General features: G+C 39.2%; 1 protein-coding gene across 20 annotated transcripts in view; it reads right to left on the reverse strand.

The window, feature by feature from the left end:
* EML5 (EMAP like 5) overlaps positions 1-13,183 on the reverse strand; it is a 126,878-nt gene that overhangs the window by 68,968 nt on the left and 44,727 nt on the right. For all 20 annotated transcript variants that reach the window (XR_006104970.1, XR_006104969.1, XR_006104968.1 and 17 more), the window contains 7 exons: positions 12,507-12,708; positions 11,528-11,665; positions 7,606-7,862; positions 6,498-6,710; positions 5,768-5,935; positions 1,788-1,894; positions 547-665 (listed from right to left, as the gene is read on the reverse strand). Coding sequence is in view for 17 of the 20 variants with exons in the window: in XM_042478596.1 (XP_042334530.1) it covers positions 547-665; positions 1,788-1,894; positions 5,768-5,935; positions 6,498-6,710; positions 7,606-7,862; positions 11,528-11,665; positions 12,507-12,708 (1,204 nt within the window). In the remaining 3 variants the exon portion in view is untranslated. The remainder of the gene's footprint in view (positions 1-546; positions 666-1,787; positions 1,895-5,767; positions 5,936-6,497; positions 6,711-7,605; positions 7,863-11,527; positions 11,666-12,506; positions 12,709-13,183) is intronic.

A 13,183-nucleotide genomic window follows, 5' to 3' on the forward strand; every position in this document is an offset into this window, starting at 1 on the left:
CACTGATTACTCGCCACTGATTACTTTAAGATGTCCTGTTTTCTAGTCTCTGATTGTTTTAATGATCTAATTTATACTTTATTATTGTTATGTTGGAATTATTATATTGTTTGTATAAGGGGGTTAGGAATAGTGCGATTTATTTATATTGTATGAATTTTATTATAATTGTAAGCTGCCTCGATCTTATTGGAGAGACGGGAGAGAAATAAAATTTTATAATTATATTATTATTATTCTCTACTCCTTGGGAAGGAAGAAACACTCACACAAACTTCTCGGCTGAGCAGCAGCAGTCTAAATAAGGAGAATGGGGTGTTTGGTGGTACTTCTTTGTGAGCAGTATTACCATACTGACCTGTATATAACTCGACCCAAGATTCTGGGGTCTCTTTTTTGACATAATTTTTTCAACTTTTAGACAGGTATATATGATAATTAAGGATCTCTAGAGTTAAAGTTAATATGGTTAGCTTTATTTTAGCATACTCAAATCCAAGTAGAGGAAAACATTTTTCATTTTGGCAAAAATACTGATCCACATACCCATGGACAAAGTGCAACCGTATACTATTGATTGGAGTCCGTTCTCTTCTTTTTGAGGCTGCAGTTTTTCGTTTTTCTTTACACTGCTCTTTAAGCTGAGGTAGATCTTCTTTGTAAACCTTAGCAGAGAATATACAGGTTCTCTGTAATTGTGCATATCTGAAAAGCAAATCTCTCTGAGGAATAGAAGTTTACGGGCAAATTTCTTAAGTTTTTATAATGGACATATTAGCAATAAAAATCAACAGGGATTGCAATACAGATATTTTTAGTATGAAACAAAGAATTATGAGTAAATTGCAGTCTAGATTTAATGACTTTTCCCAAGTGTAGAAGCCCTTTGAATCAATGGAACTTATATAACAGTCAGTTAACCAAATCCCCTATGATTTACTGGGTTTACTCTACTGGGGAAAATACGGGTTTTAGGGCTGAATGTTACTATAAGTACTCTGAGCACATCAAGACTCATGGGCAAGCTTTTCACTGACCTGGGATTTATATAAGGGAAGCTGAATAAAATCCACCTGGAAGATCAACCAACACTGATATCATGTACAGTTCTGCTGATGCTTCTCTACTGTTTCACAAGGACAGAGAGACGGGGGTCAGCAAAATCAATTTCCTAACTAAACCAAAATTTTCCATGTAAACAAAAATTAAGATATAATGGTCTCTTGGTATCCATTGAAGTTTGGTTCCAGGACCCCCCATAAATATTAAAATACATAGATGTTCATGTTCCATTAAAGGCAATGGCATAGTAAAATGGTATCCCTTATATAAAATGGCAAAATCAAGGTTTGCTTTTTTGGAATTTTAAAAAATATATATTTTCAAACCATGTATGTTTGAAACCATAGATAAAGAATCTGTGGTTATGGAAGGCCAACTGTACTATATGATACAGGAACTATGAAATCAATGCCAAAGCTATTCATTAACTGGTGAGACCAATCACAAAAATTCTGAACCTGACAGGGAGGCAGAGCCCCCTGGTTATATTGTAATAATCTCAATCTGTGTAAATTGACTTAAAAATAACTATAAAGTAAGTGCAAATTTCCTCTGCATAAATAAACTGAAATTACATAAATAGATGATCTTATGGCTCCTGTTTTGTCAACTCATAGAGTTTTTATATAGTTTGAGGGTGACATGGTATCATTTTAAACATACCTTGGTATTCTGAGGCAAGGGTTTCAGGACTATACTTATATTTTAATGGCATAGGACAATACCTGTCGACGGTATGTGATTTGCGTCTCTTGTTCAATTTCAGAGTCCAGCTCTGGAACATCAGATTGATCAGAATCTGATTCTTCACTATTGGAGTCAACTAGGCTTTCTGTGATTAAAAAAATAAATAACCCAAATCAAAATAGATATTGAAACAGTAGAATTTAATAACATTTTTAAAAAACTGATTATCTATACATCTACTCAGTAATATAATCTGTTTCACTGAGATGAATTCACAGATAAATGTGTAATGCAGGGGTTGGCAACCTACGGCCCGCGGGCCGGATTCGGCCCGCCGAGGCCTTTCTACTGGCCCCCGCGCAGTCCTGCCGCCGATTGCCGCCGTTTCCGCGCTGCTCCGGGTGCCATTTTATTTTTCAAAATGGCGGCTGAAGTCTCGCGTGACCTTTCCCAAGATGGGAAAGGTCGCGTGAGACTTCGCCGTCATTTTGAAAAACAAAATGGCGGCGGAGGAGGAAGAGGAGGGCCGCGCGGCCTGGGGTGGAGGACGCAAAGGATGAAGACCGGCACTGCCCTCCCCGTCTCCCCACGGGGCTCCGCGCGGCCCTCCCCGCGGGGCTCCGCGCGGCCCCGCGCTGCCCACCTCCTCCTCTGTCTCCTCCGTCCTGGCCCCAGGCTGTGCGGTGTATGGAGGAGGAGGAGGAGAAGAAAGAAGAGGAGGAGGAGGAAGGAAGAGCAGGAGGAGGCAGCAGCAGGAGGAAGAGGAGATGGGGCAGCAGGAGGAGGAAGAGGAGGGAGGAAGAGCAGGAGGAGGCAGCAGCAGGAGGAAGAGGTGGAAGAGGAGATGGGGCAGCAGGAGGAGGAAGAGGAGAGAGGAAGAGGAGATGGGGCAGCAGGAGGAGGAAGAGGAGAGAGGAAGAGCAGGAGGTGGAAGAGGAGATGGGGGCAGCAGGAGGAGGAAGAGGAGAGAGGAAGAGGAGATGGGGGCAGCAGGAGGAGGAAGAGGAGAAGGTGGTGGTGAGTGGCCAGAGGCCACATGGGTTTTTTTGTTTTATTTTGCATTCTTTTTAATTGCTAACAAGTCTCCCTGCTTTGACAATGATAGTGTGATGATGATGATGATGATATTGATGATGACGATGATGATATAAGCCAGCTTGAGAGGCATGGAGGCACTGTTTCTGAAGCCAAGAGAGTGTCACCTTCCAAAGTGTGTTTTGTGTGCTTTTAATGCTAACAAGTCTCCCTTGCTTTGACAATGATAGTGTGGTGGTGAGGTTGATGAGTCAGCTTGAGAAGCATGCAACTACTGTTTCAGAAGCTGAGAGAGTGTCACCTTGCAAAGTGTGTTTTGTGTGCTTTTAATGCTAACAAGTCTCCCTTGTTTTGACAATGATAGTGTGGTGATGATGATGATGATAATGATATGAGTCAGCTTGAGAGGCATGCACGCACTGTTTCTGAAGCCAAGAGAGTGTGACTTTCCAAAGTGCCTTTTCAGTGTGTTTTTGGTTCTTTAATGGTGATATTGATATCAGAAAGCCTCTGAGGCAAGGCCAATGTAAATTGCTGTGATTTTTACAAACCCATGCGCAGTGAAGAAAAACCAAAGTCCCTTGACCAAGTACACACTTCTGAGAAGTACACTTGGTCCAAGAATGGTGAAACCACCTTGACATGTTCAATATGCATAGCCATGTTAAACCATGCTAAGTGTTAAACCCAAGGGGTTTGGTTATGGAATAAGCCTCTGAAATATGCAAGAGGCCATGTTAAGTAAAGCCATGTGAAATGCACAACTGTGCTGTTGTGTGTGTTTTGGAATGCAGATTGGGGGTGTTTGTCCAGAAAGGGACCGAGGAGGAGAGGGCGGGCACACGCCTCCTCCTCCTTGCAGGGCTTCGGTGGAGGCTCCGCCCCGGAGGGTGGAAGCTCCACCCCCTGGCTTCGGCCCCCCCCGACTTGTCTGAGGGACACCAACCCGGCCTCTGGCTCCAAAAGATTGCCTACCCCTGGTGTAATGCAAACAGAAACACTCAACAGCCCAGCCCTACCACATATACTCAATTATAAGTCAACCTCATGCATAAGTCGAGGACAGATTTTGGAGTCAAAATTGTGGATTTTAATATGCCTCAAGGATAAGTTGAGGGTAAAACTTTGAGACATGTAACAACGGATCTAAAGGATGAAATAAAGGGAAATAATACCAAAGAACTTACAAAATTCCATCAGGCATAACTGTTTGCGTTCACCCAAAAGGCTGGATGAATGAGAGAGGGAGTCAGTACTTCCAGAACAAATTGTCCTGTTATCTTTCACCAGAGGATGGTTCCTCTTTTAAAATAAGAATTAAAGTACACTACTTACACTGACCCATGGAAAAGTCGATTCAGTTTTTTTGAAGTCAGTTTTTGACTAAAGGGCAGGATTCCTAAGGCTCATGGCTTGCAAAAGGGCAGACAGACCTCTGTCTCTTTCTCTGCGCATAACCCCACGATTCCCAAGGCTCATTGCTTGCAAAAGGGGGGACAGGCCTCTCTTTCTCTGCACATAACCCCAGGGTTTCCAGGCTCATGGCTTGCAAAAGGGGGGACAGATCTCTTTCTCTTTACATAACCCCAGGATTCCCAATGCTCATGGCTTGCAAAAGGGGAGAGAGACCTCTTTCTCTTTCTCTGCACATAACCCCAGGATTTCCAGGCTCATGGCTTGCAAAAGGGGGGGACAGGCCTCTTTCTCTGCGCGTAACCCCTGGATTTCCAGGCTTGTGGCTTTCAAAAGGGGGGACAGACCTCTCTCTCTTTCTCTGCCCTTCACCCTCAGGATTTCCAGGCTAATGGCTTGCCAAATGGGGTCCAAGCCTGGGTATACTCTCTCTCTTTCCCTTGGCTCAGCAACTGCTTGTTAGCTCTGGCTGCAAGGGAAGGCTGAGGGATAACTCTCTCTCTCTCTCTCTCTCTTTCACACACACACACACAAACACCCACACACACAGGGGGGGGGGGGGGTTGGGAGAGCACACCAGGGATTCAAACGGGGAGTTGTAACAAGATTCCTGGTTACAGAGGAAGGTGGGTACTTCTTTCAGGAAATTTATAAGCAGTATTAACTTATTGCCCTGTATCTATCTTATCTACCCATGATTCTGGAGCCCGTTTTGAGGGATAAATTTCTCAACTTATTGTCGAATATACATGGTATGTAAATCCTCTGTGGTCACTATTTTTTGTTCAGCAGTAGGCCTGACATTGCACTTTCTTCTTTGACTTTCATTAGTAATTGTTTCATGTCTGCCCTCTAAATATACATATGTAAAGTTAGATAAAGATCAAAGTCATAAAATCTGCAATCTATTCAAACTTCAGAATTTATGAAAGACAACATACAGTAAACAAAAGACAATTTTATCATCAACTTTCTCATGAACATGCTTTAATTAGTTGTCCAAATATTCTAAACTTTAGCATAAGGAGATAGTTGTCACAAAAAAATATCACAGAACTTCAAATATCTATCATCCCATTCATATTTTTTCTCATCTTGTAAAGTTTGAGTGCATCCAAGGGTGTCACACAAAAACATCCTACTAATGTTTGCTTACTAAACTGAATTAAATAATTAAATTGACTAATGTGATATGAAAGCACACCAAATGCTAAAGGAATTTGAATATTTTGATTGATTAGAAGGAATGGGACAGATTCCACAGCTTTATTGGCAGGACAAAATAAATTAAACTTTCTTATATGGTCTTTAAAAATGGCAGTTCCTGACTGTTTTAATGCCACACCAGTTTTTATTTCGTTTGTTATTTGGCTTTTATTGTCATGATTAGATTGGCCATGCCATGGTTAGATGTCTAAGTTAACAAATAAGAAATGGAGAAAGAGGAGCAAAACCTGAGACAATTTTTTAAATAGGATTATCCAGTTCAACTATAATCAGAAACTATCTATTTACCAGCAATGTTTTCTAACTACTGTACAGTATATTAAATTGTGTATTGCTCACTTACCCTGTGGCGCTATGTGAAGAGAATCCTTTAGCTTCCTTTCAGGAACAAACTTCCATTGGAAAACAGAATGGTCTGCTCCACCAATAGAAATTACCCACTGATAGTCATGTGACCATCTGACATTTGTCACATGTGCTGAATGACCAAGGTATTTTTTAAATTTTGCCCCTGTAAATATAATCAGCTCATTATTTCTCAAACTTATTTCACAATTTTAAAACACAGATCTACATAATCAAAAAGGTGTCTGCTTACTCAAGGCATGAGTCCCAATTTCTGTCAACATTCCTACACTCATCAGCTATAGCTGCTTGTGCATTTGTCAAAGACTGTTCTCAAGGGTCTTTTACATCTCACAAGGAAATGCAGGATGGGGATGACAGGTTAGCCCCACTGCAGTAGTGAAACTTGCCTGGTACTTTGGAGGACATTTAAAATATTTCACAAATCAGTGTAATTAATTCAAATTTTATTCTGCTACTTTGTGAAATTAGGAGAACAAGCTAGCAAAAGCAACCAACTTTGGTTCATATCTTAAACTCTTTTGTTACCATTTTCCAAAGGGAAATCTCAACCAGGCAAAGATCCAGGATTGTCAAATTATCTTCATCCAACTCTCCTCTCTTACTTTATGGAAATAGTAGTGCAGTACATGAACTGTACCATACTATTCTGAGTTTTACAGATGTCATTATTAATTATATTCAAAGAGCACATCATAAAAACAAACCTTTTCTTAGACAAGGATACCGAAACAGTTTAACTATTCCATAGTCATCAGCTGTAACTAGAACTTGGCCCATAAAATTTGCATCTACAGAATTAATATCACTGATCTCTGAATATTTAGGCCATATTCCATTAACTTCAAGGCCTGAAATTGAAGTCCATGAAGCCCACTGGACACCTTTTAACTCTTCCTTATTTGTCACTTCTTTCCCACCTAAATTTAAAAAAAAAAAACAACTTGTTAATTATTAACTCCATTTAACAGGTCAATTATTCTATTAATCATTTTGAAAACTTTGAAAAAGCCATTTCACTATGAGGAACCTATTTCACTAAATTGCCAAAACTGTTATTGCTATTTCAACAGACAACGATTTCCCTAATACAGTGCAACCTTGCCTTATGCAGGGATCTGTTCCGGACCCCTCCGCATAAGGCAAATAGTGCATATGCTTGAGCCCTATTAAAAATAATGGGGCTCGTTCATGATGTGCAGTGCGGCATGTCTTTCCACCGCGCAACTTTCAGCATAAGCTGAAAGCCATGTAAAAGGCGCTCGCGTATGACATGGGTGCACTATACATGAATTGCTAAAAAGAATAGAATGAACCTAGATAACAATTAGGTAATCAAAGACAATGTGAAAAATATATATAAATAAATAACAATACTGAGCAGGAAAAAAAACCCATACATTTCTATTCAGAGGCAAATCCCTCTAATTTTAATAGAGTTCCCTTTCCGGATAATGAATATAGCTCTCCTTTAGCACTAATTTTGGAAGCTACCTTGCTCAAAACAGAACATTTAAATAATGAAAGCATGACCTCTTTACATATAATTTAAATACTTATTAGCTCATTTCCAACTTCAGTCTCTTTGTTACAATATCTGCTATCACATGCTGTTAGATTTGCTGTGGGATGTATAATTTTTATACATATGATACCCCCAAGATGTCTATGTGTGATTAATCAAGCATGATAAGAATGGTTTGGAAAGGAATGACTTACAGTTCTTATAGTTTTCTAAGAATGATATACTATCTTATGATAGTATGCTTACAAAATAATTTCATGCATAGTTATAATAGTAGCATAGTGTCTCACCAGGCATCCTGTAAAAAAGTCTTTTCCCACTACCATCATTGGTTTGCAAATGTTTACTATCCAGTGACCAGTCCATATGCGTTATAAAGCTTGTGGATCCAACACATTCCCCAACCTTTTTGTACCGCTGAACAACACCATAAATATCAACAGAACTATCATTGGAACCAACTGCAAGGAAATTTCCATCGGCTGAATATTTTAATTCATGGATAGCTTCTTTCCTATCTTTAATATGAACAACCTCTGTCATATCTCTGTAAACAATAAAAGAACAATATTAGGTACTTAAGGCTATGTTTAAAACATTTAATTTCACTATATATTATATTGCAATTTGTCTTGTTTTTCACATATATACCTGTCAAGCTTAATTTCTCTCAAGCACAGATATATCTTCACTCCGAAACTTCTGCAGTTACATGTCTAGTTTAAATCTGAAGCATCTATAGATTTAAAGAATATGCTCATCTCTTGACACAGAGAGAAAAGAAGACAGAAATAATTTCATTGTACCTGAGAGCCAGCAGCTGGTAGAAGGCCTTCTTGCCACATTTCAGCACCACTATTCTGGCCTGAGGGAGAAGAAGAGTAGCCAGGCTAACCTCTTTATCATGTGCGGAAACACTGGACTTATTTGGGCCCCTCCTGACATCACTTTTCACTTGTGGATTTTTTTAAAATTTAAATTGTACGCCTGATCATAATGCTAAATATAGGCAATTAAAATACAATGGTAGGAAGCAGAACAGCATCAAAAAAGGTAGGAAGATTTGGACTAGGATCAAGAAATGAATCAGGAGAGTAATTGATAGTTTTGTGAAGACAAAACAATCTATTTATTGCAAACAGTTTCTTCATACAACCAAAGAATTAAGATCAGAGACCAGGGACATAGTGAAAGAGGAATACAGAAAGCCACTAACTGTGGTCAAAAAGAAAAAGAAACAATGGATGACAGACAAAAATGCTACAGAAACACCAGGAACAGATGACATACCACTAGAACTGGTACAATCTACAGAGATAAAATTGGCTTTAGTTCTAACTAAAATCTGCCAACAAATATGAAAAACTTTGGAAATGATCAATGTACATTCCTAACCCAAAAGAAGGAGTAACAAAAGGGTAAAGCACCTCAGGATCACTGCATTAATTTTCCACGCAAGCAGTCACACTGAAAATTCTGTAGCAGAGACTCCTACCATATATGGAGCAAGAAATTCCAGAGGTGTAAGCTTAGTCCAGAGAAGAAAGAGGAAACACATTGTAAACATATTCTGGATAATGGAATGCACCAGGAAATTCGAGAAGAAAATCAGCATGTGCTTTATATTATCAACTGGGGTTTGCTTCCAGGAACTCCCGCAGATGACAAAATCCGTGGATGCTCAAGTCCCATTGAAAAAATGGTACAGAAAAATGGTGTCCCTTATATAAAATAGAAAAATAAAGTTTGCTATTTGGAATTTATACTTTATTTTGAATATGTTCAAGCCATGGATGCTTGAATCTGTGGATAAAAAAAAGTGTGGATAAGAAGGGCCAACTGCATAGATCACAAAAAATTATGGATTGATCTGGAATAAATGGTTGTACCATTTGGTTGTTCTGATGCATTACTTGTACTTGGGACAGGAGGCTACCAACAGAACATAATACAAAGAATCAGAATGGTTCCCAATTAGAAAAGGGGTCAGACAAGGCTGCATTCCATCACCCTATCTATTCAGCTTGTGTGTAAAAAATATTAAATATTAGACACAGAGGAAGAAAGAATGAAGTTCAGATGAAAGAATACCAGCAATCTAAGATATATAGATGATACCATACTACTACAATTACTAAAGAGCAAGCTAAGGCAGGCTTGCTGTTGAACATTAAGAAAACAAAAATAATGACCACGGAGGAGTTGCACATTAAGAAAACAAAAATAATGACCACGGAGGAGTTGCAGAACTCCAATCTAGATAATGAAAAAACAGGAACAGTTAAAAAAATTTCCCATACCTTGGATCAATCACTGATCAGAACAGAGATTTCAGTAAGGAACTCAGAAGACTAGGGATGCATCCACACTGCAGAAATAATCTGATTTGACACCACTTTAACTGCCATAGCTCAATTCTATGGAATTCTGAGAATGGTAGTTTCTCAGGATTGAGCCATGGCAATTAAAAATGGTGTCAAACTGAATTACTTCTGCAGTGTGGATGCAGCCTAGGATTGAAAAGGGCAGCTATGAAAGAACTAGATAAGAAAAAGTGCAAAGATATAAAACTGAATAGCAAAGTTAGTGTCGTACAAGCCAGCATATTTCCCATCACCATGTAAGGATGTGAGAGATGGACAGTGAAGAAAGCTGACAGAAAGAAAATCAACTCATTTGAGATGTGGGGCTGGAGAAGAGTGCTGAAGTTACCATGGACAGCCAAAAGCACAAAGAAATGGATCCTAGAACAGATCAAGCCTGAACTCCCCCTGGAAGTAAAGATGATGGAACCAAGGCTGTCGTACTTCAGACACATCATGAAAAGGCATGACTCACTAGAAAAGACAATAAACCTAGGAAAGGTGGAAGGCAGTAGAAAGAGAGGAAGACCATATATCAGATAGATAAATTCAATCAAGGAGGCCACAGTCCTGAACCTGCAGGACTTGAGCAGAACAGTTGAGGACACGGGGGGCTTGGAGGTGTCCCATTGATGGGGTTAGCATGAGTTGAGGTTGACTGGAAAGCAGTTAACAACAATCAATCATAGAATCATAGAGTTGGAAAGGACCACAAGGGCCATCCAGTCTAACTCCACTGAGCCATGCAGGAATATACCATTAAAAAATCCCCGACAGATCCTGAAAGGCCTGCCAGAATAAGAAGATCTTCAATGAGAGGACCAGTGCAGCCTCTCTGTATGGGGCCAGGCACCAAGGAGTCCCTGCCTTTCTCATATTCCCACTAGATGTACCTGTGAGGGTGGTGGTGGAACTAAATGAGACTTCCTTCCAAGGACCTTAAAACTCAAGATACTCTGGAGTATCTCAGAGGGTGCTTTTCTCCCACCAACACTGCATACCCCTCTGCCCCACAACCAATATCATCTCCTTCTCAACAAAGACCAGAAGAGGCTTGACCCAGGAACTGTCAATTCAAATTGATTCTGGGAGCTTTTCTGCAGTTGCCAAACCATCTCCAAAACTAAAAGGCTGGGAAACCTGTCAAAGCCAAGTCATGAAACATGGGTGGATAATTGTGGGAATGGATGAAATTTCCTGTATGACTACCAGTGAACCACTAGGTTTACCCCTATGGAATTAGAGGAATACAATTTATCCAGTTTTCTGAACAAGGCTGCAAAAATCTGCTGTCAAAAAATGTGGGGATGCTCAAGTTCTACTACAATGGACCCTTGTTATACGCTGGGGTCTGGTTCCAAGATCTCCCATGTATAACAAAATCCATGAATGCTCAAGTCCCATTAAATATAATGACATAGCAAAATGGTGTCCCTTATTAAAAAAAAATGGAAAATCAAGGTTTGCTATTTGAAATTTATACTTTTTTAAAACATTTTCAAACCATGTATGCTTGAATCTGTGTATAAAAAATCTGTGTATAAGAAGGGCCGACTGTATATACAAGTGTATAGTAAAGTGGCATCCCTTATTTTAAAATAATGGCAAAATCAAGTTTTGCTGTTTGGATTTCTTTTTTAAAAAAGTCAAGCTGTGGATGGTGGAATCCCTGGATGGATAATCCACGGACAAGGAGGGCTGACTATATTACAAATTAGTCCAAATGGAAGGATAGATTGGGCATAAGCCATGCAGGTAGAAAACAGATTAAAAATAGATTAAAGAACAATGATTATTCATTGAGAAAATCAACTGTAAAGAATTTTGAAGTTTGTGGCATATAACCTACCTAACTCGAAGTACTGTGAAAGAACCATCCTTCATTCCAAGTGCAAGATGAATTCCATCCATGCTAACAGCTGCACAACGAATTGGTTCCTCCATATTGCACCGAGCAATCAATGCATGGTCTATAAGGCTCCATATTCTGTAAGAAAAGTTTTAAGTATATAAAAAAAGGAAAGTTGTTATCACCCATGCAGCAAAATAAATAACAAAATAAACAAAGCACTGGTGCTTTAAGCTATGTGTGTGCACACCTTATGATTTATGGCAACCCCATGAATTTCATAGAGTGTTCTTAAAGACATGCTTTTGCCAGTTCCTTCCTCTGAAATACAGTCTATAATATCTGGAATCCGTTGGTAGACTCCCATTCAAGTACCAACCAGGAATTACCATGCTTAGCTTACAAGATCAGGTAGAATCTGATGCCTTTGAAGTATGTTGCGGACTAGTTTGATACCTTTGGCTCAGAGCACCTCTCAGTACTGCATACAATATAGCTAGCTCTACACAAATGTTGATCTATTTCTATGTGCAGTTGTGAAACCTGGGCAATAAAGAAAGCTGATAGGAAGAAAATCAACTCATAGGAAATGTGGTGCTGGAGCAGAGTTCTATACATACCATGGACTGCTAAAAAGACAAATAAATGAGTCCCAGAGTAAATCATGCCTGAATTCTCCTTGATAAGCTAGAAAGCAGTAGGAAAATCTGGATAGACCCAACAAGGAAGCCATAGCCTTGAGTCTGCAAGACCTGAGCATGTCTGTTGATGATAGTGACTTTGAGGTCTCTCATTCATAATGTCACCATAAATCAAAGTTGACTTGATGGTAGTTAATAATAAAATACTAAGACAGAAGATACCTTTAATAAAATATCATAAACTCAAATATAAAAAAATAAAATGTAAAAAATCACCAATCACTTTTAAAGGTACATTTATAACATCACGTATCTTTTGATAATCCAATTGAGCTAACCTGACTGATCGATCATCACTTCCAGTTATGGCTAATGGTTTTGTAGGATGAACTGCCAAGGCCCAAAGCTCCCCTTCACAGTGCCCTTGCATAATGAGAAAAGGCTTATTGCGTTCATGCACCACAATCTCAAAAATTTCACTGTCTTGTGTTCCAACTAGGATGTGATCTCCTCGCCAGCAAACACTTCTCACAGACAGACCTGTGGAAAGCAAATGTATTTACAACAAAAAAGTAAATACTATGAAACACTTGCAGTGTAGAAATAAAGTTCCTGGAAAGACAGATAAACATTAATAAAATAATACAGGATACATTCTTCCCTTTATACAAGGCAAAATTCTCTGCTGTATATTATAATAAATGAGTAGAGTCTGTACCCAGCTCACACTGTTCTAACCCCTTGTCTAGCCTATCTATCAGTGGTTGGGGCTCTTTTTACACAAATAAACCATATATTTCTCCTTTGCTGTCCATTTCAACAGCAGCTTCAAGCTTGCTGACACTGGTATAAACAGTAAATGCATCCTTTACAAGTCTAACAAAAACCATTTAGAACTGGATGACTTAATGGAAGTATTCATTAGGACCTTCTGCTGACTTTTTTTTCCTTTTGGAGTCCATGCAACGTGGGTAAAGGTCATTATACTGTAGGCAGTTGTATGGGAAAATGCTCA

The sequence above is a fragment of the Sceloporus undulatus genome, chromosome 1, assembly GCF_019175285.1.
Source record: "Sceloporus undulatus isolate JIND9_A2432 ecotype Alabama chromosome 1, SceUnd_v1.1, whole genome shotgun sequence".
NCBI classification, from domain to species: Eukaryota; Metazoa; Chordata; class Lepidosauria; order Squamata; family Phrynosomatidae; genus Sceloporus; species Sceloporus undulatus.